The following is a 26,992-nucleotide window of genomic DNA, read 5'->3' on the forward strand; positions in this document are numbered from 1 at the left end:
TTCTTTTTTGTTTTCTTTGTCAAACAAGTAGACTTGGGCAGATGTTAAAGTAGAATATACCTAAGTGTAATTCAACAGCCTCTCATGTGTAAGTAAACTCTCTAGGTCATGGGGACCTGGATCTACACACACATCTACAGAAAGAACATTCCTGTAATTGTAGTAACATGTAGTCAATGGCATGTTCATTATGATCTGTTGTAGCCATATCTGTTTCCAGTGCTAAATGTTAATGTCTTCAGATGCCCAAAGGTACTTAGTGACTGCAAAAATACAGATGTTTATATACTTAGGACTCAGAGTCAGGTTCTTTTTAATTTGGCTGTGTCAATGGATGCATTTTGAGAGATATTTCATGTGTGCCTCTCATTCAGCACATACCTCCCTCCCTGCAAAAGCAGCAAAAAAAAAGCCAACAAACCAAAACACAAAACCACAACACCTCTCTGTTAGACAAAGATGTGATAATTTTTAATGTAATTTTTCCCTATGTGAAGCATATGTGTCAAAAAAATCCTTGGAAAAAAAGAAAATAAAACAAACGCCAAGAAAACCTGTTGCAAAGTTCTGAGTTCCTTTGGCTGAATTTGTAATCAAACTCGTTTTTGGGCTTAGTCTGAAACAAGGTGTTGTAGGGTCCCCCTTTCCCATCATCTCTCCCCAGCTCCTTCTCCCCTGAACCTAAGCCCGGGCTGTGTCCTGGCACCCTTTGCTTCCAGCGTCACTCCCCTTGCTCTCCCAAAACGTCCGGGGTGGTTAGGATTCATCAGGTCACACCTCAGCCTGTCAAGACACGGCGCCTCCTTTGCCCTGCTTCAGCCCGTCGCTTCATTTCATCTGCACAGAGCCTGGCGACGAGCTGGCCTCGTTAGACTCAAATAACCATGGCCAGCCAAAAAGAGCTGGCTATTTCCTTCCCACTTACCTGCTACATCCCCTCAGCTGTTATTGGACCAGCCATCACCTTTAGTAACCCCAATCCAGTCCACAGTAGAGAGGCAAGTACATACATGTGCAGGCACATGCAGCCATTGAGTCCAGTAAGAGAGAACCTCTGGTTTTGAGCTGAGGGTGAAGAGAACCAGGTTACACCCGCACCCTTTGCCTCACCTGACATCCTCCTTTCTCCCTGTCCTCTCCCAGCTCTACAGTGCCTGCAGAAACTACCCTTTCCTCTTTCCCCTCCCTTGGTCTGTTACTGTGTTTTCTTCATGACTTTTGTCTCCTTCAATCTGACTCATCCCAGCATGCCCTCCTTGCTGTCATCACCACCTCTTCCCTTCCACCTCCATGCCTCCTATTGATTCACTAGTTTTTAACACCCCTCTTTTCTCCTGCCCGGTCTGAATCTCGAGAGGAAACATGAGTTGAAGAGGTGAGGTCTCACTTCTGGCAAACCCTGCTGCCTCATTAGCAACACAGCTCCATTGTCCCCTCTGCCTCCTGCTGGCTTCTATTCCCATCTCTGCACATGGGGAGAGGACAACTCTGGCACAGAAATGTGGGATTCTTGGCCAGAGTCTTCTTCTGGGGCTAGGGCAAAAGGGTGAGCCTCTAAACATGACATTACACACAGTACATAGACAACTGAAACTCTTTATTTCATACATACTCGATATTAGAGCTGGTCACCCCTTTTTTATTATATGTTGCCCTGTCAAGCCCAGCAAATAACTTAGTGGTAACAGCAGTTTAAGAGCAGAATCAGTACAGCACTGAATGTATTTAAGATCACTAGAGAGTCAGATTTGTGTTTTTACATAGGAAATCTTCCAGAGAAAAGTCTATTAAAAATGCATTGCAATATATTCTATATAAAGTTGTCTACACACAATAATTTATAACAGTAAAAGTGAAAAGTGAAAACCTTTTGTGCACAAACATAAAATCTAGAAATTACTCTGCTCATAGCTGAGTAAATAATACATTGTTTTTACACTGAGAACATACAGTTCTACTTTCTTCTTTGTTGCATACGTGTCTATTTCTAACTTCTGCCATAAGGAAAGCAACATTTAAATTTGTTTGGTACTGTTCAACAAAACCTGACATTTTCCTGGCATTTTTGTGAGGCTTAAAAAGAACAGATTAATTTCTTCCATGGATAGTTTGAATGCTATTATGTTGGCAAAAATAACTACATCAATAAATTGTGGGTATATGCTGGAGAAAGCTGTTGATAGCAGAGCAATAGCTGGATTTTGAAATCTGAGCTGTTCTCCAGTGGGTGCTGAAGTATTTCCTAACAAGAAGCAAGAATATGACTTCAGTACAATATTGGATTGCTTATATCTCTTTGTTGTTTTTGCAAGACATCTTTGCCTTTTATTGGAAATGAACAGCAAAACTGTTCTCAGGCTCTTTTTGTCCCCTTTTCAGCATAACTATAACTGCATCTCCTCCCCTTGCCTCCTTTTTCTTTTCCTTTCTCCATCCACTTTAAGTTGTAATTTAATCTCTTCCCACTCATGATCTCTTTTCTCATTTTGGCACTCCCTCCATGTTCTTCCTCTCATTAGTTTAACTTGAGTTAATTAGGAATAGTAGGCAGCCCTCAATCTGTTATGTGTTAAAATAGAACAATCCAAAACAGAGAGGCACAGACACAACTATGTGATTTCATTGTCTACGGGAGACAGAAAAACAGTGGGGATTCTCTTATCTAGACTAACATCTTCCCAATTGTTAATCTAACTGGCTTAAAATGTTCTGCAAATGCAGATTTAGGATAACAATCTTTTCGTGTTTCCTTTACTTTTTTTTTTTTTCATCATTGGCAGGAATGAGTGAATTGGATTGACATGGAGGTGATAGAGGAAGAGAAATAGTCTACATGTCAAAATGACAATGTATATTACATGGTTAACAGAATGAGTGGTACGTGCAATGGCTACGGGTATTTTCATCTGCTGTGTTGTACAATGAGCTCCTTTTTTTTTCCCTAAATGTATCATCAAGATCACTCCCAATTCAATGCCGATTAAGTGTTTGCCTGAAGGATCTTTTTCTATAAGTAATATTACTTGATAAATGTGGAACTGAAGTAAGAATCTAAATATTCACTTGTTGCTATTACCGAATTGTAGATATACAGAGGTCATGCCTGCTACTCTGACTGTAGTGCTGATCACAGCTTTTAGGACAGAGTGTGCTGTGGAAGTGAACTATAACAGATCTAAGAAATCAAGCCCTGATTGTAAAGGTAAGGCCTTGCACTTTTAATTGACTACATGTGGTACTGTTTGAGTGAAATGCATGCTCAGGAAAGAAAAGTATAACTCTGCAAATATTACAAAAATACATACCTGTATAAAATCTATATATGCCTGTGTGTGCTTGTATGCTTCTGCATGTATATGTAACTACATAAATACATAAAGTTTAAGCCTTCAAAAAGAGCTGTGTAAGATTCATGGGCTATCAACAGCCACTTTTATGGCGATGGTTACATTAAATTGCTAATTCCATATGTAAGTGTCTGAATGCATATGAAGATGCATGGCAGTAATTAGTGTTAATAATTTATCCATTAATTAGCAATGCTAATGCAAATGTGCTTTGAAATTAAAAGAATTCCAGGGGTCTTTTTGAAATCTGATATCCAGGAAACAAATGAAAAATCTATTTGAAAAAGGGAGGAAAGAAAGACATGAAAGTACTGCAATCAAAATGTCATTATATATATTTAGAAAAATTAATTTCCTTTATGCCAAAACCCATATCTTCATGACAGGAAAAATATCACACTAATGGGGCACAAAAAGAATGTGTAGTGAAAAACAAAATACAAGCTTGATTATCAGAACATACAAGAATGTTCAAAGCACTGGAGAAGATAAAAGCCCCTAGGAAAGATGTCCTTGGCAGTTTATTTTTGGAGTGTTTGTGGGAGTTTCTAGCTGGACAGAATCAATGTGAGACCAAATAAGGAGATGTTGCACTAAGTTTAGGGGATTTTTACAGTTTACGGTTAGTATAGTGATTGCTTATTTCCCAAAATATTAGCACAATTATATGAAAATTGTACTGGAGCCAGTGAGGAGAAACAGATTTGGCCCTTGTAACGATCTTTTGTTTGATCTTTGCTTTATATAATAATGTAAAAGTGCAGTGATGGGTGTTGGTGCAGTTTACAACAAAAATGAAAAATACTTTTATTTTTCCATGTAATTAAAAGAATTTACAGTAACTATTCTGTTTCAATATTGATTATTAAGACTGCTTAATTTACACATTTTTTTTCTTTCTATAAGTCTGATAGATCACAATGTGAAAGCTGCACAAGAAAAAGTTATAAATATGTGATTGAATAAAAATCCACAACATTATAAATTTATACACTGGATGGTTAATAATTTTATAATTTTATGCAGTGTTGACTGTATCTAGTTTTACATGGATGCTGAGGCATCTTCAGGAAGCCATAAAACACCTATGAACTCACACATAGAACAATTGTTTAGTCAGAAAGTAAAATAGAAGGGAAATTAGTAAAACTAAATTAATCTAACATCTATCTAAGAGATACTACAAAGGATATAGCTGTAGAAAAGCAAAACATAACTGCCATTGTACCACACAAGGTAAACATATTGGTGATTTTTCAAGAGCAACCATATTTACCGCCCCCCCCCCATGAAGCAGATTAGAACCACAGTTTCTGTTGTTCCTCATTGCTTTCCCCATGTAAAACTGATGTGCAAACTCCTGAAAATGCTCTGTGCCTGTAACAGCAAACATTTCAGTACAACACACACAAAATCCCTGTCTTCCATCAGTATATATACTGGCATGATAAAAGTAGGACAAAGGTGGTGCTGTGGTCTGAAAAGAGCAACTTTAGTATATAATAAATTATGACTAGTATTTGCAATGACTTGAGTAGAATGACCCTAGAAGATTGTTATGCAATGCAAAGAGAAATCCATAGTCCTGAGTGTTTCCAGTTCACTACTATCTATGAAATTTAGTCCAGACAGGATTTCCACAGCAAGCTGCTGTTTTGGGTTTGAGACTTTGTCAAAGCTGTGGAATACAGGATCAGATAATAAACAACCTACAGTGCCAAGAGTAAGTAAGTCTTAAAATGCACAAATAATGCAAGGGTGTCTGTGTCCTGTGAGAGTTAGTGTCACATAGCTATGCATTCATGTGTTTATCTAACCATTTGGTTTCATTAAGATTTTGGATGATGTCTGTCTTATTTGACAGCATTGTTTTTTTTCATCTTAGTACAGCAGCCAAAAACCTATGAAGAAAATATTTTCCTATTTTATTCAGAGATACCTGAGAGGTTTTATATGTTAGTACCTGAGAAGATATCTGAAATTATTAGGAAAAAAAAATGACAGATTCTTACAGTAATGGAGTCACTCACACAAAATATCCTTTCCTTTTTTGAACCTTGACCATCCCTTTTCACAAACACTCCCTTTTAATCCACTGCATGGTATTACATAGATCAAGTGCTCACCATCAGGCATAGCACTTTCTATCATGAATGTCCATGCTGAATTTTCCATATTGGCTGTCCAGCTACAGATACAAATCTATTTGACAAAATGTCTTTACATGATACTCAGGTTAGTATCTTTTCTTTATTTTTATCATATTGTTTAAGCCTGAATTTCAGTAAACTAAAATAATTTGTCTTGCTCTCTAACTTCTATTGTAATTAATAATTATTCCAGAACTTGTAAAGACACTTTACTGCACTAAGTATAAACTTTTTAGATCTAAACAAGCACCTTTTCTTACTTTGTGGTCAGGTCAGGGGGGATACGAAGAAGAACTCAGAATTTTATTTGGAGATATTTGTGAAGTTATGGCATTGTCATGTGTTTGGAATTTTAAAACTTTTTCCAAAACAAGATCCCATTATTTATTTTAAGAAATATTCTTTGTGGTCTCTGTATAAACTGAACAATGAAATGTTTTACAGAAATATGATAATATGTTGTCAGTGTGTATTATTTAACTAGCTCTACACTGCAGTTCACTACAAAATTAAGTACTGGATAACATGCAAAAGGAATGGTTTTGCAATGCCATATTAAAACTTCTTTACTTTCAAGTTCACTCTATCAATTTCCACAGAGCCAGCATGACCAGATACCTATTCCTCTATCATAACAAAAAATCCACACAAAAATAGTAGATTTGGTTTTCACTCGCATTTAAATACACAATTTGTACAACTGCAACTACACTAAAACCAGACAAGACACTATAGCCCAATCTAATAAAATGTTAGTATTCTTTTGTATTACATGTGTTAAACAAAGAAGAGAAAGGGAAAATGCATCATGAGACTAATATTATTGTAAAAAACTTCTGCATTTTTCTTTCAGAAGTTCTTATGTTGATTATCCTTATGAACCTGTTCTCATCTTGCAATTGTTCTTCCTCTTCATTGCAAATTACAGCACTTGAATATCATGTAGTTTCCCCTCCAAGAACAGATAATCTGTACTTTTTCCAAGAATGATCCTATGTAAAAACAGTATTTTGTCCATTTTTTCTCAGAATTGTGGCAATATTCTCATCCATTATGAATTAAGTATCCTTGGCAATGGAGTCTCCTTCGCTGGAGACATTCAAAATCCACCTGGACGCATCACTGTGTGGTGTATTCTAGGTGACCCTGCTCTGGCAGGGGGTGGACTAGATGATCTTTCAATGTCCCTTCCAACCCCTAAGATTCTGTGATTCTGTAATGGAGGACACTTTACAAAGCAATGAGTTTCTGTTGCTAAGAATTTATAATGTTAAGAAGATATTCAACAAGTCTTGCACATGTACTACACAATTATTACAGGTATCTTTTTATTAATACTCTTTCATTTGATTTCTGAAATGAAATCAGGTACACGGATATGGTGATGAGCTAAAGGCAGAATAAGCTGATATTGATAAAAGACAGAAAAAAGGGAAGTGAGTCTTGTGAAAAACAGACCACAAAGTGCGAGGATTCACAGATCGTAAACTTCATCCTGATATTGCAATTGAATTAATGCTTAGAGTTACTTGTGAGAGAATAGCAAAAGGGAATATATTCTTCTGTACCGAGTATTCCAGCTGCCAGCTTTACAACTTGTAGTGTAGTGAAGTGATTTAAAACAAGGCAGAAGAAACACAGAAGTATTTCAAAAAGCCATGAAAGAGAAGGCAAGTTTCAGTGTTAGAAAAAGAGCCGGTATATGGTCACAACTATGGTAATTATTGATTAGAGTAAAATGGAAGAAAACCGATTTTTAAAATACATTTGCTGCAGTGTGAGCCCCAGCTCCCAGCAACTGGTAAGTATTACAGTGGCTTTAGGAATATTTCTCTTTGAAAGTCATATCACAGAGGTATGGGTGCTTATGCACTGAAAGAATGTAAAATGTCTGCTTGTGCTTTCACTGAGGTGCTGAAAGGGGGATTTGGCTATCATTAAACTGTAATGGGAAGTCACATTGCAAACTAAGAAACTAAAATTTCCTGCTGAAGTCTTTTTCTAACAATGCTGCTTATGTTTTGTCAGCTGGTTTAATAGTTCAAGATATTCCATTCTCTTTGATTCTGATGCATACCTTAAGCCACAGTAGCTAAGTGCTCATATAATCAAACCCATCTTTATCTTCATTAGTGTACTAAGTTTTAGCTTGTATGTAGTTTGATAATCTTTCCTTTCTCACTTGCTACTGACTCCAGTATCTTTGCTTTTTTACTTTTGGTTTCGTAGAAGTTTTCATACTTGTGTGTGCTGAATCAGTATGAAATTCAAGGTGAAACTTTGAGATAATAGAATTTTTACTTAGTCTTAAGTTGAAAGTGTGCATCTTTCCTGGTGATTATAGGAAAGTAGTTTTAAGCAAACCTTATCCTGAGTGAAACCACTGTGAATTTATGTTGGTTGTGAAAGGCTAAATACTCTCTCCCATGGCCTGCAAAACTTCTGTGTCAGTGTAGTTTGGCAAGCTAACTAAACATGAGAGTGTAGCAGTACTTTAGCTGTTCAAGCTGAATTTATAACTTTAACTGTATACACCTTGTTTTTCAGAGAAAAATTGTAAAGAATAAATAGTAACTCTACCCTCAACCGCAGTCGCCTGCCTGTGATTCATTTTTGCCTCTCTGCTTTCTCCAGAATCTGCTGATTCTCCAGGTGAATTTCAGTGTATTACTATCATTATCACCACTATAGAATAGAACTTTGGAGTATCATTCAGTTAATGCATAATTTGTAGATTTTTGAGTGCTTAGTATAAGCATACTTACTGTGCATAAAGCTTAACATTCTCACTACCAAAGAAATGTCAGTATATGTACTTGACAAGCCTCAGTTAAATGTTGAAAAATGCACTAATATGTTATAAACATGTACTGATTCACCTTGGGAATAAGAAACCTTGGTATTCTGAGCTGTTATATTCTTCCTCGCACACAGTGACAGAATCACAGTGTTTTTAATCATCCTGCTATCTAGTAGATATAGCAGTCAGACCAAAGTAGATCTCATTTTATTATAAAATTTTAAAAAGATGTTAAACTCCTCAGAGATTTGCTTTAAAGGTCTGAATTGGTTTCTTATCTTCTGATGCTTTGACAGCAGCAGCCAGTTGATGTAGCCCAAAATTGGTGTAAAAATGGAGTGTATTTCCATTGTTAATTACATAGATTACCAGTGGCCTGGATCCAGTGATGATCAGAGCAAGCAAAGTAATGTGAAATCAAACAAGACAAAAAGCAGTGTGATACTGATACTTTTCACTGCTAAATTTGTTTGTAGAAAGAAAAAAACAGCGCACACCCCACATCTCTATGACCGAAAAAATAACCCAAACCCAAAAACCAAGAACAAACCAACAAAACCAGCCAAACAAACAAACAAGGCACACACAAAAGAAAAGGCCACAAAAAAAGAGGCAGATTAGAGAGAGAAATGGTTTTGTTGCTCCTGTTTTCCTAGAAATTGTGTAACCACCTTAAAATATTCTGAGTAATTTTTTTTCTCAGAATTACGATTACAGACGACACTGTCCCCAGGTCAAACATTCTTGCTCCTTAGAGAAAGGTATAATTTTTTTTTTTTCTATTTTTCTTCTTAGAAGGGACACAAAAGGTATTTATTTAATTAGTCCCAAAAAGAAGATATAGTTTGTCAGTATCTAGAATAATCCTCATATATTTACAAATGCACATACGCATGTAACACATCCACAAATCATATTTTTAATTTTGGATGAAACCACATGCAGGAATGTGGTTTTCTTTGTATATTTGGTTCCTTCCAGTATTTATTTTTACTGTGTTCGAATTTGTAAATTTTTTGGCTAATATGTTTGTGTAACAAAGCAGGAAATTATTTCCCAGAACATGTTATTTATCTGATTTCTTTTATTAGGATGTTGTCACCTTTTTTTCATCCTGAGTTGAAGGGATCTTACAGAAATGACTAGTATCTTTTGAATTTGTCACGGAGCACATTCCTTTTTAAGTGCAGTTATTCAGTGAAATGGTACACAGGAGTTAAAACTACTCCTTCACAAGACAATGAGAAAGTTCTTGACAACATTCAGTTGAAGCTAGACTAATCACATCATGTTTCTAAAGATCATAGTCAAGTGTTTAGTTGTTAATTCTCACTTACGAGTCATGTTAATGAGAAGCATGTGTACACTAGTACAATACTTCTATTGGATTATAACAAATGCAAAGTAGAGCAAAATAGGAATTACAAATGACAAGCTAACTACAAAGAGTAGTTAGACAAATTCACTACACCTAAACTTGAAATTAAGACAAAAGCTACATGACAGAGTACAATGTCAATCTTACTAATTACCTGAAAACGAGAGTACATTCTAGCAAAAATGAAAACAGAGATTTGTCCTAATGTGCTGAAAAAGTTTTATTCTAGATTGGAAGTCAGATTCTGAGACCTGCTTCCCCAGAGCACGTGCATGCACAGATCTACAATCTGGTTAAAGTCCACTTTTCATTAGAAACACTGACCTCTGATAGTATCCATAGAAACCTTCCTGAAATTTACAAATAAAGAGAGGTCTTGCTTCATGTAAGTTGTTTGTTTGTTTAAGTTAAACTAAACAGTTTGGAAACAGGGGAGTTGGAAATCGATAAAAATCCTCCATTTCAATACAAGGAAAATACTTGATTGTCATGTTTAATTTGGCAATGCTGTATGATTAGCAATTGTGCTAAGTTATTTTTTATTCTTAGCAACGCATATTCCTACTGCAAATATGGTTCTTTCCTAGCGTTTCTCATTCCACTTCAAATGTTATAAAGTTTAGTTTTGGGCCCAAGATTGCTTGCCCATATAGGTGGTTTCTAGTCAACTCCGTAGGACCTTTCTGGTAATAGTCAGAGTAAAAACAAATTGCAACAGATGGGGAACAGGATGACATAAATGAACCGTTACTGATTTCATATTAAGTTTACACTAGTTCAGTGGTAACTTCAGTAGAAATTTTTAAATTTCTTCTGCTAATAGCACATTTTAAATCATGTTGTAGGAGTTTACAACTGTGATGTATAGAAAAATCACATTGATTCTTGGGAGAGAAAGTTTTTCTTATTTTCACTGCAGAGATCCAGTGCCTAAGACATCTTATACCAGAAGATGAAAAAACAAATCTTTCCAAAACACTGTAGTTGTGCTCACGCTGATTATCAGCATCAAATACTAACAGCAGAAATAACAAAGAGAGTTACAAGGAAATTAAGGAGAACACACTTAGAAAATTGTTTCAAAATATCAGAAAAGAGGTAGATTCAATATACCCCTGACTTTTTTTTATTTTAGCTGCACAATAATTGCTTTTAGATGATCTTGAATACTTCAAAAGTAGAAAGTTATTTTCACATGTGAGGGTTTCATAACTGAAGAACAAAATCCGAACTGAAGAACATAGCAATTATGTAAAATCTATTGAGGCTGTCTAAATCTTGGCTTTGAAACAAAGCTTCATGGAGGAAATGCTGAAAATTACTTGGCAGTAATTGTTGCTAACAATGCAGGTTAATAAATAGTGTTGGGTCTGATTCCGATCTAACCCTGACTAGTTTTGCACTTGCATGAACTCTATTGATTTTCATCAAATTGTTTATGACATTCACTGATAAGAGCTTTTATTTGCAACCTGTGGCAGAAAATCTACCCCTTATTCATAATCAATTATTTGAGTAAACTTCAAAGTTTTCCACTACTTATCATATACTCTCATTTGACCTGTATATTAAAAAATAGTTTTAAAAAAATTAATTTCATTTTTAAACAATTATCATTTCTTTTAAGAGAAAAAACAGTAACAATTATGTTGTTCTGGCACATGCAAAATGGACTTTATTTAATGTCATACTTTCAAGCATGTTCTAGAGACAAAACCAATAGTATAACAAAATTATATTCAAAACGTAGAAGTTATTCTGTGCTTTCAAGAGTGCCATGTTTGAAGCTATAGTCAATAAAACTCCACTCATTTAAGAAGAAAAGTATTGTTGTGGTAATATTTTTATCCCTTCTCATTTTTACAGACCAGATAGTCTTTCAAATTTTATCAAAGCAGTCTTGTAAAAAAGATATAAATGTTCATTAACTTTCAGCAAATAGTTAGAAAAACAATAGACCATTATTAATGTTTTAATTGCATAATATCCTGTTGACACAAAAACTACTTTAGCCTGAGTGAAAACAGCATACTTGCTGTTTGCAAGTTGCTAATTTATGAATGGACTGTTTCTATGACCTTAATTTTGTAAATGTTCAACATCATGATTGAATAATAAGGAGAACTTAATAGAATAAGAAAAATTATATTGATATAGATAAAAAATAATTGCTTATGTTGTATATTTTGGTGCAAATGCAGACATGGACTTCTATGAGCCAGCTACAGTTTTTGGTATGCTTTATCCCAGTTTTGTGAGAATTTACTTCTCCAGAAGTGCAGATCCATTTTTGATGCATCAGACTGTAATGAGTTTTTGTTGTGGTTTGGGGGGTTTTTGTGTTTTGTTTTGTTTTGTTTAAGTTGGTTAATTGGCTTCTTCACAAAAGCTGTAACTGCTTTTACTTTTGTCTGAGCTTTCTGATGATAAACAATTTTTTATGAAAAAACAACTACAAATCATTTCAATTTAAGGAAACAAAGTATATAAAAATATATTACATGTGACAAAATTCTTCCAAATTCTAAGAAATGCTGTAATGTCAAAATAACTAGTACTTGGTCTTCTAGTTTGTATTACAAAGAAAATTGTTTCCTGTGGCCAAAACAGGTTCTAGAGCTAAATATTTTCTAAAATTGTATTAATTCCTGTAATGCTACTCTCTCTCTCTCATTGCCCCTCAATATAACCAGTTCCTTTAATGTTTCCTTTATTTTTTCTTTGGTGCTTTTTAATATTGCACTTTACTCATTATTTAATATGCAAATTTCCCTATATACAAAGACAAAACATCTGTTCCCAGAATCCATATGCAGTATGAAACATGTTACAGAAAATGCAGGCCACAAAGAGCAGACATCCAGGTAGCAGAGAGATGAGTGTTCAAAAATGTATATAGACTGGTATACATGCTTCTAATAAATAATTTCACTCTAGATAAACCTAGCTAGATTTTAAAGTAAAATTCCTGTTCTCCTAGTCAATGTTTTAAAGAGCAAAGACTCTTTGGCAGAGAGGATGTGTGTATCTTCTCCTGAGGGCCTGCTATCCACAGAAGTGTACTGTCAAGATTTATTTGCACTCCAGAAGCAATACAACAGTTCATACATGGTAGTAGGAAGCCCTCTCTCTGTGGTGGTGGGAAAAATATAAAAAGTGAAAGCCCTCTCACCTGGCAGTATATATCTCCAGTAACAGGTAGATTAATTGACTTAATTTATTGCCATCAATAATAATCATACACCTATGGGATACTCTTCAGTTTACTGGGATACTGAGCAACTCCCCTGGAGTGAGAGGCCTTGTGCTGTAAAATATCCTGTTTCTTACCACTGGTTATGGAGGCTTGCTATGCCATTAGATCAGACATAGATGGCTGTTTGGGTGCAATATATATTGGCTGAAGTGTGCCATTGGACTAATCGTGATATACCATGTTGTCTCACCTCATCAAAATCTGAGATAGTGGGAACGTGGCTGTTTTTCTAAGGTGATTTTTGACTGGTTTTCTTAAGCAAACTTGATCTGCAGAGTCACTTTCAATGTGCTCTGCTCTCTCTTTCTCTGTGGTCATACTTCTCTGTCTGTACAGCTGAGCAAAGAGTGTCTGGTCTGTGTATGAAATCAGGAATTATCTCGCTCCACTAGCAGGTGGGGATGTATGTGAATGGAAAAAAAAACATCCAGTTGTGGGTGCACAAGCTTCTGTGTAGGAGCAGAGGAATGGAGGAGTGTTCCATCTGTCAGCTGTATCACTCCATGAACTTTTAGCTAACAGAAATTTTATAATGGCTAAGAAATGTTAATTGTGCTCAGAGATACCTGTATTCATATAAAAGGAATGCTTGGATTTTCAGAAATGCAGGATACAGAATGTGCTGCTAGAGCCAAAGGAATTTGCTCAGCTGCCTTGAAAATCTTATCATTTTGTACTTCAGTGCTACACAGTTGGAGTTATTAGAGCTTGTATGTCCTACCTGCCTTTGGAGTCTCCATTTGGATTTTGCTCCAGTTATGCAGGTTTCTGATGTGTTTCCCTTTCTACGTCATGCTAAACAGTGTCCACTATTTTTGTTCAACTGCCATTAATGAGATGTCATAAGAAAGATTAACAAAGTAAATAAAACATTTCAGAATGAGAGTCCAGTAATTTCATGAATCTCAGTGATTTCTGCTTTTTAAACTTAGTTTGGTGCTTTTGACATTTATGTCTTCCACTCCTAACTTGATGCCAGTTTCTCTCCATACCAGCAGGGAATATGTGTGAATCACTGATTAATTACCTTTCTTAACTCCCTATATAATCTGAGTTTGGAACATGTGGTTCAGCTGATCAGGATTTTCAGTAACAACTCTGTTGTCTCAATAGAGATTTTTGAAGTGTTTTTTTAATAAGGTTTTACAAAGTGTAAACATACTTAATCATTAAAGACTATGTCTAATTCAGCACAGATGATACAATACAGCTACCAACATGCAGAGTGCAGCAGCCTATCCAGTACATCTCCTATTCCAGGGAACTTTTCACAACAGTGCCCTAAGTTGCTATGGGAGATTACTCACCTTTGTGTAGCAATTATAACTTTTTGGAGGTTACCTAAGTTGCTATGCCACTTTTTAGAAGGCATAATTTTTTATGTTCAAGGTGTCATTCTGACAGATCATCAAGAGCCAATGATATGCTATTTAGAACATTCCCAGAGCTGTAAATAGCAAAAACCAAAAGCAGACAACATCTACTATCTATTTACCTGCAATAAAATTATTGCATTGTCCTACATTAGGGGTGGTTAGAGCTGAACATATGCAGTCTTATCTGATCTGTGTAGCTTTGACCATGTCTAGTAGAATAACTAGATTTCTTTAATGATCAAATAGATAGATTTTGAAGGGCAAAGTCTACTTTTTGATGAGACCCATGGACCTAAATGTCTTACTGCTGATTACAATCTCAGCATTATACAAAGAGTAAGTCACCTGTCCCCTATTGCTGGCAAATGGAGACACCCAGACTGTGGGAACTGGGAAGATAGTTTGGCAGTCATTCAAAGAGAAAAAAAAACAACCTGTGCCTGCTTCTGGGGAAAAAAACAAAACAAAACAAAACAAAACAACAGTTTCTGGCCTTTAGAAAAGTCAAAGTAATTTCTGTACAAGAGATAATTCTATTCTCAGAAAAATCTTCTCCTACAATGTAACATAAATATTTCTCTATTAAATGCTGGAGAGGAACTTCTATAACAAATACATAGTTTTCATACATTAGCACAGCATACACTAACATGAAAATACCAAATGGAATCATTAACATTCTGGTCAAATAATTTCCTTCAACATAGGCATGGAATGCCATTTAAGCTGCACAGGGGTTTTAAGGACACTGATACGACTTTGGCAAGGTGACATAGGATCTACAGGACTGTCCTGGACTGACATCTCAGGGAAGCTAGGGGACATCAGACTGTTTCAGACAGTACTAATACTAGTATTGTGTTTAGGGCAGTGAATCCAGCCACAGGTTACCTCTGGATGATTCTTGTGACACATTGATTTCATTAGTTGGATAGCCAGCTCTGCTTTCATCTTTGTCCTGCTGGCTATTAAATCGTATCTCATATAATATGGAGCTGAAACAAACCTCAGTAATATATGCCAAATAGTTTACATACCTAGATTACAGTGAACCCAACTAAAAAGTAACTGCTGACAATGTTGGCGATATCTCGCTGTGTGATCACATCTGAGGAGAAAGGTTACTTCTTGAACTCTGGAACACTTTGTTTGGTTAGTTATTAATTCTTTTCTTTTTTTTTTCTTTTCTTTTCTTTTTTTTTTTAATCTTTGTGAAGAAGCACATGGACAAATGATTTACACCTCCCTCCAGTACAAAACTTTCATTTAACTTACTGACATAGAATGACATGTCAGGCCTGAAGTTCATGCAGTCCTTGATCACGTGTTTTAGCACCACCAAGGCATCTCATAGCTTAGTCACCACTTGGCTGGTGAGCCACTACTGTTTGTTTGTTTCTCTTTGATCCTGTATTGATTAGGGGTACTCAACAGGTTAAAATGGGAGAAATGTTACACATTGAAGTGTAGAAAACATTATCATATAGTCACATAATAAATCATGTAGTTCTCCAAGGTGTAGAGAGTCTAAGGCACATTCCTTAGCAGTGAAAAGACAGCAACAAAATCCAATCAAATGATTGACTAAAATACATGAAAAAAACCTGGATAAAATTTAACATTTGCCAATAAAATATTAACAAAAAAACCTATGTAAACTTCCATGTACAGTATTTGTAATATCTAAGAGTTGTATAATTCATTGTCTGAAAGAACAATATAGTACACCAAAGCTATAGAGATTCAAATCTACATCTTTATTTAGGTGAAATATGTAACAGTAGTGATGCAGGATGGGGATAAAAAGTAACAGGATGAAAATAGCAGGAAGCTGTAACAAACAGAAATATGGAATTTGAGGAAAAACAAAGAATTTCTACACTAGGCTAAAAGGAATCCTGCACTGAAAGCAGATAGGAAAGTATACAATGAGAGATGACTGATTTGTCATGAACAGCTACTCTAAGCAATAGTTAGAATTTCCTAGAAAAAGGGGGGGAGAAGTCAGGCATTCATAGATACGACAACACAGACAAGTTAAAGGAATTATTGAAATTAATGGTAATGCTTGGAGCAAGTCTCAGCAGATAAGGCCTGATGATAGGACAAGCAAATTGCTCAAGACAGCAAGTAACCTTTTAAAGAGATGAGACCTTTTAAACAATATGCAGGGTTTAAAGAGAAAAGAAAGGACTCACAGAAAGCATGTTAGTGAAGGTGATTCATGCAATCCAAGATTGAAAGAAGGAAACAGAAAGGAAAAAAGAGGGTAAAGTATACATTAAATGAATGAATGGTGTAGAAAAAAATTCTATGATTAGCAGCATGTTTGAAAAAGCTGAAACTTATCACTCAAGGTAGTATCTGAAAAGCCTTTCTAAGAAGTTTTCAGGCTGTGTTTACAGACATGGGAAGAGGATAAATGTTGTCATTTTCCAAAGAAGCCATTCACTCTAGCTCAACCATAGTAAATAAATAAATAAATAAATAAATAAATAAACTATAAGTCAGGAAAATCAGAATTGCAGTGGTACCTAAATATTAAAATTTATTTAGAACACTTCTGCTCGAGAGAAAGCTTTATGTTTTGCTTGAAGCCAGACAATTCCCCTGATCTCTAGAGGTCTTACATCTCCACTTAAATCCTTTCTAAGTTAGGCAAATCTGAACACTTATCAAGAGAGTTAACTAAAGACAAACTGTCAGTTATTGGAGAAATGAGCAACAGGAAGGTTATTATAGGAGACGTTAGGTCTAAACCAGAAAATTACATGGAAATTATAAATTTTTAAAAATAGAAAACCACAAAAAATTGACATGTGAAGATAGCATTGAAAAGCTATATTCCAAATAAAAGTGAATAAACCCTATTTAGACCTTGGTTTTTTCATAGAACTCAAAGACATTCTATAAGGCAGGTAAACATTATAACCCAAAATGCTGAAGCCTGAAAGTGCTCTTCCCAAAACTTTAAAATATACCATTCTACATTGGGATATCTCAAGCCAGCTAGCTGAGGCAGAAGAGCTGAAAGATACATCCAAAAGGAAGTAACTGAGCTGGTGACCTTGGATACAGTGTTGTAGCAAAGGAAATGGGCTTCCTTCCTTCACATGACAAGCTGAATGGCTGAAAGTTGTTCCAAGTCCACACAGCTCTTTACATCTCCCTGAGAGATGACTATTGCACGAAAATAATTTTTTCTTATTCATAAATTATTTGGAATTTCCTAAGGCCGGAAAATCTTGCTCCAATGATTTGTTCAAACATCAGCAAAATCAATTACAATTATAGCATTGTCGTGAGCTGTGGGGGGAGAGAAGATGGACTGTTCCCCACAAACATGCTGTTTAATTCAGAAGGTATGTTCTGTACAAGTAATGCATTGTAAGATTAGTCTCATGATATGTCCTGGGTCATCCATCAGTTAAAAGCAACAAAGACTCCATTGCCAGATGCTTTAGGTGATACATTAATTAACGCAACTCAGTGAGTTTTTCAAGCATCTGTGTAGTCTCAGTGAAAGCAACAAGATCATTTCTCTTTATTTCTATGGCAAAGTCCATTACGCCATATCAGAAGCTTAGCGTATAGAAACAAATGTTAATTTAGTCCCTGTTTGTTCTGTTATACCACTCATAAGAAAAGGGATGTCTTAATGAAGAATTCGGCTTTATCAGAGATAGGTTTCTTATTGAATGATTAGAATTGGACATCTATGCCCTAGTGGGTTCCACTCCAGCTAGAAAAGTTCTGTCAAAGAATTTGTTTGAAAGGCACAAATTCAGATTTTCCAAAGGACACCACAGTACAAATGTCGTTCTTAAAATTGTGGTACATACCACCAAACCCCAAAAACCAAGCTTTGCTTGGTACTACCCACAGAGTATTTTTTTTCTGGATGTAACAATTTTGTCCTATCTTCACATTTCTTGATAATATGAAGGATTTTGTATCACCATATTCGTTCCTCTACAAAGCAGGTGTTAATTACAGGAATTATAATGTGCTTTGAACATATTAAAGTGTGCTTGGTTTTAGTAAATGCTTTCCAGCTCAGAGAATTATTCTTGCAACTCCCCAGTGGGAAGGGCTTAGTTTGCTTCCAGAGCTAACAAGTCTGTCTTCACATTTAGAGCTGCCTTCAAGTACATAAAGAACTTCACTTAAAATCTGAGGAACTGCCTACTGAGACAAAGCAAGTTTACAGGTAAGGCGAGGAGGCCTCAGACTGTTTTCACCCCTAAGAAAGTCATAGAATCATAGAATGATTTGGGCTGGAAGGGACCATAAAAATCATGTAGCTCCAACCCCCATGCCACAGGCAGGGACATCTCCAACTAGACCAGGGTGCTTTAAGTCCCATCCCACCTGCCCTTGGCTAAGCAGATTGTCTCAGCAGCATTTGCTTCATCACGGTCTCAACTCAGTGAAAAGGCTGTTGCTCTCGGTCTTAAAAATATGTAGTGTCATTTTCTTTTTGCAATGAATTCTTTCATCCAATCATATTCCTGTATGCAAATATACCATAGCTGGTACAGATAAAAAAGCACAAATAAAGCTAAGAGTTCAGCCAGGACAAAAATCACTGCACTTCCTTTATACCTAATTTCACCTGTGTTTCAGGAACGTCCTCAAACTCCTCAACTGAAAATATGAAGAAGCAAGGTTCAGACAGCAACCCTGCTCCAGTTCTGCCAGCTCTGCCAGAACCACTCAAAGATCTGAAAATTAAGTACACCAAGGTTAGTAATGTTTGTGTTTCTTAATTTTTTCCCAGATATTCAGCTCAGACAGTACTTCGTACTAATTTTAATCTTGTATGAACCATAGAAGAAACTGTAAATCAGTGCTTAAAATGTTTATTCTGACCTGCTTCTGATAGAATGCATATTGGTAATTAATGTTCAGTGATCCTTTTAACCTAAGTATTTCAGGAAGTGTGCAAGCATGATAGAATAATTTCTTATTTTAATTCTGGTGGGTGTTGTTTTTCTCCTGAAATAACCTTTCTGCAGTGAATTTATCAGGAAGTTTAAGTGAAGCAAAGAAGGAAAAAAATGTGTTGTTATATTACTTTTCAGAACAGCAAGAACAAATTAAAGTGTTAAAGCCTTGCATTGTATTACAATCATTTGAATAACTATACTAAATAAGCTTATGTAAAAAGTGATGTGTGAAAATGAAATTAAAATAAAATTAATTCCCCTTACATATTTTTCTTAGAGATAGTGAATCTGTTTGTCAGTTTAAACAAGTAAACAATCAGTGAAAGAGATAAAGTCTGACATCACTAATTGCTCAATATTAACATAAACTTTTTGTAATACCAAATTCTTTCCATATGCAGTTATAAATACACAGATAAAGAATGTCTTAATCCAGACTTGTTTTCCCAGCTTGAAAAGCCCCTTTGCCTGTTTTATATCATAGTACAGAGATATCTGCAAGAACTTTGAACAAACTGTTGGCAGAAAATATAGAAACTCTGCCCTCTGAAATTTTCAGGTAGAACAATTATTCAGAAAGGACCTCTTCTCTTTGAGACTCCTCCTGTTATTGTTCATTTTTCTTCTCAGTAGCATTGCAATGGAAATTAATTTCACTTTCTAAAATCACTGCTGCTTTTCCAAAGGTGAGGTGTTATGTGATTACCTAGATTAGTCCTTTTAAATTTCCTTCTGTCTTATTTTTTCTTCTTGGAAAAAAAGCCCAACCAAATTTCAATGCATTTCTTTCTTGAATAAATCACACAGGACCTTACTTTGTAAATATTTAACAGGCTATGAAAGCTCTTTTAGCTCTCTCTACTGCTCTTCCTGTCTCAAAAAAGAAAGAAAGAAAAAAAAAAAAGGTAAGTCATGGTGTTGTTCCTGGGGCTACACTGCTACGTGTTTGATTTCTCATTTTTTCCAAAGCAAAACAACAGATATGGGAAAAATATCAGGTCAGAAATATTATGTAACTGAATATTCAAGACATAAATTCCTATAAACATTTCTATTCTTCTAAAATATTTAGTTAGCAGTAGTTATTCCATTAATACAAAAAGCAATCACAAGAGAGAGAGCATGGCTGAAATAACAGTTGTGCACAATGAAGGAGATGATCACACAGCAAATGCATATTTATTTTGCCTTGACAATAGATAAAATTTCCTTAACAACTGTGTATAATGTGAAACTGTATGAAAGTGCAATGCACTTGCATGCAAAAGTGTGTACTTACCAGTGATCAAAACCAACACACCCTTGTGGAAGGTTATTTTTGCAATGTTCTCCTCCTTTCTTCAAATATTACACAGGATTGTCTGAAAGCCACAGATGTGTACTGAGGGACAGGATAATAGAAATGTCATCCCACAATGCACTAAAACCTACCCATCCTTTTCCTCTCCTATCCCATACATATTAGAATGTGGGATTGTTTTTACTAGTTACATTGGATAGATCAAGATGAGGGAAGCATTAATTACTGTTAACTTATTAGCTTTCTGTCTGAAACATCTTAGATATCAGGAGATCCCTCAGCTCTGGAAACTCAACTTTCTCTTTTTCTTCCATGGCATATCAGCAGTCCTCACACAAGTATGTGAAGAAAGGTCTGCAGAACATGTTCCAGTGACTTTCTTCTTAATACACTCTCTGTTTTATTTTCTATGAGAGGGATCACTTGGGGCCTTTTACTTCACTAAGTATTTCCATATGTCTATGGATCTATAGGTTGTTACAGCTACTTTTCAGATTATGCCTTTCACATATACCGTAAAACTAAGCACTCTTCAGGGAATTTGAATTTCAATAATTTTAAACATTTAAATTAGCTTGGATGTTAAACCACAAAGTGATCTTGGATTTGTTTCATATCTGAACCTCCTTTAAAGATACTCCAGTAAGCTGAATGAGTCTTGGTATCTGACTACAAATGTACTAGTAAATATTTTACTTAGTCAACACTGAGGAATTATACAATGATTGTTTGACAAATTATTTCTGTCATGATGTTTTCACATAGACTAAGCCCTGAGTTGGTGCTTTAATCAGAGAAACTCACACTGTTGGTGTCATTCCCTGGTTTACTGTCTGCATTAGAAAACTTATGAGCAGTCAGCTGAAATTTGGTGACTGCTTTCAGTTCTGTGAAACATGCAGCTGTTGTCAAGAAAACCTTTATTATAGCAAGAGCTGTAGGATATGTGGGGGCAGATTTATGGTGGGAAGACATCATGGTTTTTCTTGTACTGTAAGTCTGGAAGTTTCTGGTATCTAACGAGAAGATAGTGTAGACATTTCATTCCATATTGATACGGTTTGACTCAGGTTCGACAACTATTTCCCTTGATCTCCTCCCACCCAGGTAGGGAAGGAGAAAGAGAACGAGAGAGAGACTTTACTGGATTGAAAACTAAACTACATAGCCTTAATCAAACACTAATTAGATAAGAAAATATATACAATTATATACAAATATGTTCAGGTGTGTGCAAAAGCCTCTCACCTCTCCCCACCCCCGGCAACTCCCACAGCACTCTCCCTAGCTGAGAACAGTCCAGAAAAATCCCAGAGCTGCTGCTGGAGAAAGCAAAGAGTGATGAGGGTCAGGAGAGCTCAAGCCTGGGGGTAGATGGTGATGGATGGACGGAGTCCTCCCTGGACACCGGCCATGGAGGAAAGAGAAGGGAAGAAGAAGCAGGAAGGAAGTTGTCTTCTGTGATCTCTGAGCTTACGTAGATACATGGAATGGAATATCTCTGGCCAATTTTGCTGTCTGTCTAACTCAGCCTCCTACAGGGGGGTCACAGATCTCCCGATGAGCTGGCAGAGTAAGTTAGAAGACCCAGCAGTTAGAAAAACATTCCACCATTTATTATCATTCCTAGCTGGAACACTCTGCTACTAGTTATAAGAAAGCTTACTGAAGGAAAAAATAATCAGTAAAAGGAAAATTGGCTTCATCCTGGCTCAAACCAGGACACATATTTATAAAGCTACTATTAATAGCTAAGTTTAGGACAGTCCACATTTTAGATAGTTCTATTACTTGTTTTAATAACACCTCTGTAGTATGGGTTATAGTTTATAACAATTATAGTGAATTATCTAAAAATATTTCCCTGGAAAATAATAAGTTTATAGATAGAAGCTGAAGCTGAGATCACGTATAGGACCTTCACAACATCAGAAACTAACTATTTTCTAAATTACAATTTTAAGTCACCTCTACAGTACCACTGTGGCTTGAAATCTTGCACAGACTTTGCATGATATTATAGAACTTACAAAAAGAGGATCCTTGTTCTAAAGAAGATGCAGCAAGAAGTTATACTTTATAAGGTGATGACATCTAGTGTAGAGGCCCTAAAATCTATTTTATCAGAGCTATGGCATGGCCCTTCTGAGACAAAGCTGTAGAGAGTCAAACGCTTTATTTCCTCATTCAGTACAGAGACAAATATGGCACTTTCCACCCAGTAGGTACTTTCTAAAACGAACTCAGAGTCCTTTTTAAATACTCAAGTACTGAAGGGAAAAAATACACTGGGTTGACAAAAAAAGGCTAAGAGCAGATCTTGTCTCCTCATTCTCTGCTCAGGTCATTCGAGTGACCAAATCAGCCATTTAAACAATAACAGAAATAACTGTAATCTTGCAGGTAAATTCAACTCCAAATGGTGAATGTTATCAGATTATCTGAACTCTAATGAATCTTTCCAGGCAATCAAGATTTTATTGCACTTCGACACTGGTAAAAAAAGAGAGCCACAGGGCTTTTGACTGCAATAGCCTGTTACCTGGGCTTTTAAATACTAAGGTTTAGTAGTGTACAGTGTCACTTAGAAGAAATGTGTGTTTCCAATGCAAAGAAGTATGAAAGTCAATAGCTCTTTGAGTTGTTGAAATAAAATGCTACAAGTGTGGGGAAGAGTGGCTGGAAAGCTGTCCAGCTGAAAAAGACCTGGGGTTGCTGGTTGGCAGCCAGCTGAACATGACCCAGCAGTGTGCCCAGGTGGCCAAGAAGGCTGACAGCATCCTGGCCTGCATCAGGAATAGTGTGGCCAGCAGGAGGAGGGAAGTGATTGTGCCCCTGTACTGGGCACTGGTGAGGCTGCACCTTGAGTACTGTGTTCAGTTCTGGGCTGCTCACTACAAGAGCATTGAGGTGTTGGAGTGTATCCAGAGAATAGCTACTATGCTGGTGAAGGGCCTAGAGAACAATTGTGCAAGGAGCAGCTGAGGGAACTGGGGTTGTTTAGTTTGGAGAAGAGGAGGCTGTGGGGAGACCTCATTGCCCTCTACAACTACCTGAAAGGAGGTTGTAGGGAGGTAGGTGTTGGCCTCTTCTCCCAAGTAAAGAATGACAGGACCAGAGGAAATGGCCTGACATTGTGGCAGGGGAGGTTCAGATTGGGTATTAGGAAGAATTTCTATACTGAAAGAGTGGTCAGACACTGGAACAGCCTGCCCAGGGAGGTGGTTGAGTCAACATCCTTGGAGGCGTTCAAGAAATGTGTAGATGTGGCACTTCAGGGCATGCTCTAGTTTGGTTTTGTCTGGTTGGGTTGGTTTTTTTTCTGTTGGTGGTTGGACGCTGTGATCTCAGAGGTCCTTTACAACCATGACGACTCTGTGATTCTGTGATCTTCTCTCCTAAAAATGCCAATGATATAACAGTTACAAAATGCCTGTAAGACCATTTCTAAACCCTTGCAAAATCAACTTGCAGCCATCATCCTCATGGATAGGCAGGCATCACAGACAACCCCCTGCACAGCGTGTGCCACAGAATGGTAGGTCTTTTGTGTTTATGTCTGAAAAAACAGCAGAAAAAATAATCTAAGCTGCCAATAGAGTTCTGCCTGACAGACAAAACACCATAACTTATTGCAAGATGATCCCAAATGTGCTTTTTCTAGCAAAACAGGGGAGTTGTCAGAGGCTGCTGTTGGCTGGTGTTTCAACATTCCCTGGATTCAGAGCTCCACATCCCATTTGGTTGCAGCATATGCTCCACAGCATTAAATGACCATGGCTGCATGCACTTCTATGACTGCAACTACCTGCAATATATGTAACACTGCTTATAGGAAGAGTTTTGCCTTTTTCCTTCTCTTTCTTATCTTTCCTACCTGCATATGCAAGACTGCTATCAAATTCACAGAAAACATCTGGATAGTTTAGTTTTTACAGCACTGATACAATGATTTATATATATTTAATATAATGAAGTTATGTTTTAAATGGGAATGGTATTAGAAACATTAATAAGAAAGATATTCTAAACTAATATTATGGGTGATAGTTTTAAACAAATACATTTAAAACTTCCAAAAATGGCATGTTTTGCTATTATGGCTTTCACAGACAGATATGAATTTGGCATAATGTAACATCATAGCAGTGTTATGTTAATATTTACCTTTTACTTTGTCTCTTCTTGGCAATTTAGCTAGTTACTAAAGATGGCTTTTTCATATTAACCATTTAACTGCTGTCTTGCTCTTTCATAACAGTGAAACTTTAATGTGCATAATCCTATAACCACCTTCATCACGTATCTGGAATTTCCAGGAACTTAAACATTTATTTCCCTGACAGCTTTTGCTAAATCATGAGTCTGCTGATCAGTCCAGATGTCTAGAGACAGCAATGACACTCTGTATAGCGTGCCCATATATAAAGAGTCTGAAACACTGGAATATATTAGTAGCAAATTGTTAGCATATCCATTTAGGAATAACACTATTATTGGACTAAATAGTTATTACCAAACTATTTATCAATTGTTAACATCCACACAAACAGTCAGCACAAGCAATTTCAATACAATGCAAAAAATCTCTTCTCTGGAGCCTGTGGCGTTTTCATAACACATGATTATGGTGGTATGGTTTAAATCCCAAATCTGTGTGACAGAAAGAATTTATCCTGCATTTTTGGTGTCTTCACTTCGTTCTGCCCTGAGTTACCTATCCTTTACAGTGACTTGTCTATCACAAAGTATTACCTTGTTTTTTATTATCTTTTTTTTCTAATACGTTCCTGCTACATTGAGCAGCAACACTCGGTCCTTTATCCTAAAGGAAAGAAAACAGGAATCACATTTTTCTGCCAGCTGGTCTTAAAGCTAAGGTCTAGTGACTAAAGGTGAAGCAGGATGCCATAACCCTGAAGACAGATAGGCTCAGTTTCAGCACAAAATACCTGGTACTGTCAGTCAGAGCCTGCCATGGTCTTGATGATGAGCATGATCAAGATCTGCAATTCAAGAGAAGTGAGGTCACCACTCCCACCAGAAGGTCAAAGGTGGGCTCAGGCAGCCTGGGGTGGACACCCTGTTTCAGCACTGACCAGAACCCAGAGTTCACAAAGAGAGTTTTAAAAAGAGGGTGACAGGTACTGTTAACGTTGGACTGTATATATTATCACATACACTTTAAAGAACAACCTACACAGCACTTGGTAGCAAGACAGCAGGTTCTTTTCAACATCTGTGTTATGTGTCGTATCTTTCCAATGAGGTTTTCCCTTCTGTTTCAAGGCTAGCCTACCGAGTAAGAAATAAAAGTTTAAATCCCTGACAATTTCACCAGCAATTCTTCAGAGATTGGCAGGCTTTAGGGCAGTGCAGAAGTGCAGATTCTATTTTGTCTACGTTATATTTTGCACTTGTGAACAGAGACAAGTAACTAAAATTTCATCCAGAAATCCTTAGCCTTCACGCTGTTTGTCGTCTAAATTTTTACAGCTGTGTAATGCCATAAAACTTCTTAGTAATTATGGCTGAACCAGAGTACATTTTCAGTAGATTGCTTTATTCTCTGCTACTTAGCAATTGCTGAATCAAATAAATTTGTATCCTTAATGTGAAGGAAGAGAAAATTCAGAAATATTACAGTTAATTTAATAATGTTATAAAGTGCATCCTTTAAAAGGCAACATTTACCTCTTTAGGACAGCATTTACAGTGCCATATTTTCCCTTCACAGTTGAAAAATACTGATTTTTCAGGAGCAATTGCAATGGCATGTTGGTTTGTTTGTTTTTTTCAATAAAACAAAGCAGAATAATATCTACAGATTTAATCAACAGTCTAACTAATACTCAGCAACCAAAAAAAAATAGAGATGCAGAACTGCTCACTCCAGAAACTCTCTTTGGACACCAGGAATTTAAACCTCTCTGGTTTTGGTCTTCAGCACATGATACAGTTCCTGCTTCTGAAGGGTGAATCTAGTTGCCTTTCTCATATGACTTTAGGCTTTGGTGACACGATCCTTAGGTAATTGGTTTGGCTGTCATTGTTCTGTAGTCAGTATGACTGTCTTCTGTATAAGGTGATCCTAGCCATTTGTTGTTCGGTGAAAAACAGAAGAACCTCTTCTTAATCTCTAATTATCTTCTTCCTGTAACATGAAAATAGAGACATATATTTGCTTGGTTTTCACTCTGCTTAAGTGGTTCTTTCTCTGTTTCCTTCAATTGACTGTGGTGGGGCTTTTTAAGTCTTGATTTTAATTTCAGAAAAACATACCATCAGTTATTTTTTTGTTGGGATTTGTCAGGAGAGACTGAAGAGGCATCAAAGCAAATCTCAATAAAAGTGTTCTCCAATATAGTGCATGTACTATGTATATTAAATCCAAGGATTGTTTCAAGTATGTAGCAGAGATGCCTTTTATCTTCAC

General features: G+C 36.3%; 1 protein-coding gene across 1 annotated transcript in view; it reads left to right on the plus strand.

Annotated features, from left to right (window-relative positions):
* The first annotated feature begins 2,061 nt into the window (after positions 1–2,061).
* Positions 2,062–26,992, plus strand: part of ALDH1A1 (aldehyde dehydrogenase 1 family member A1) — a 51,101-nt gene continuing 26,170 nt past the window's right edge. Inside the window, exons 1-3 of the mRNA XM_051643108.1 lie at positions 2,062–3,202; positions 18,446–18,517; positions 18,934–19,052. Of these exons, the coding sequence (XP_051499068.1) occupies positions 18,963–19,052 (90 nt within the window). The 5' untranslated portion in view covers positions 2,062–3,202; positions 18,446–18,517; positions 18,934–18,962. The remainder of the gene's footprint in view (positions 3,203–18,445; positions 18,518–18,933; positions 19,053–26,992) is intronic.

This window comes from Apus apus, chromosome Z (genome assembly GCF_020740795.1).
Source record: "Apus apus isolate bApuApu2 chromosome Z, bApuApu2.pri.cur, whole genome shotgun sequence".
Lineage (NCBI taxonomy): Eukaryota > Metazoa > Chordata > Aves > Apodiformes > Apodidae > Apus > Apus apus.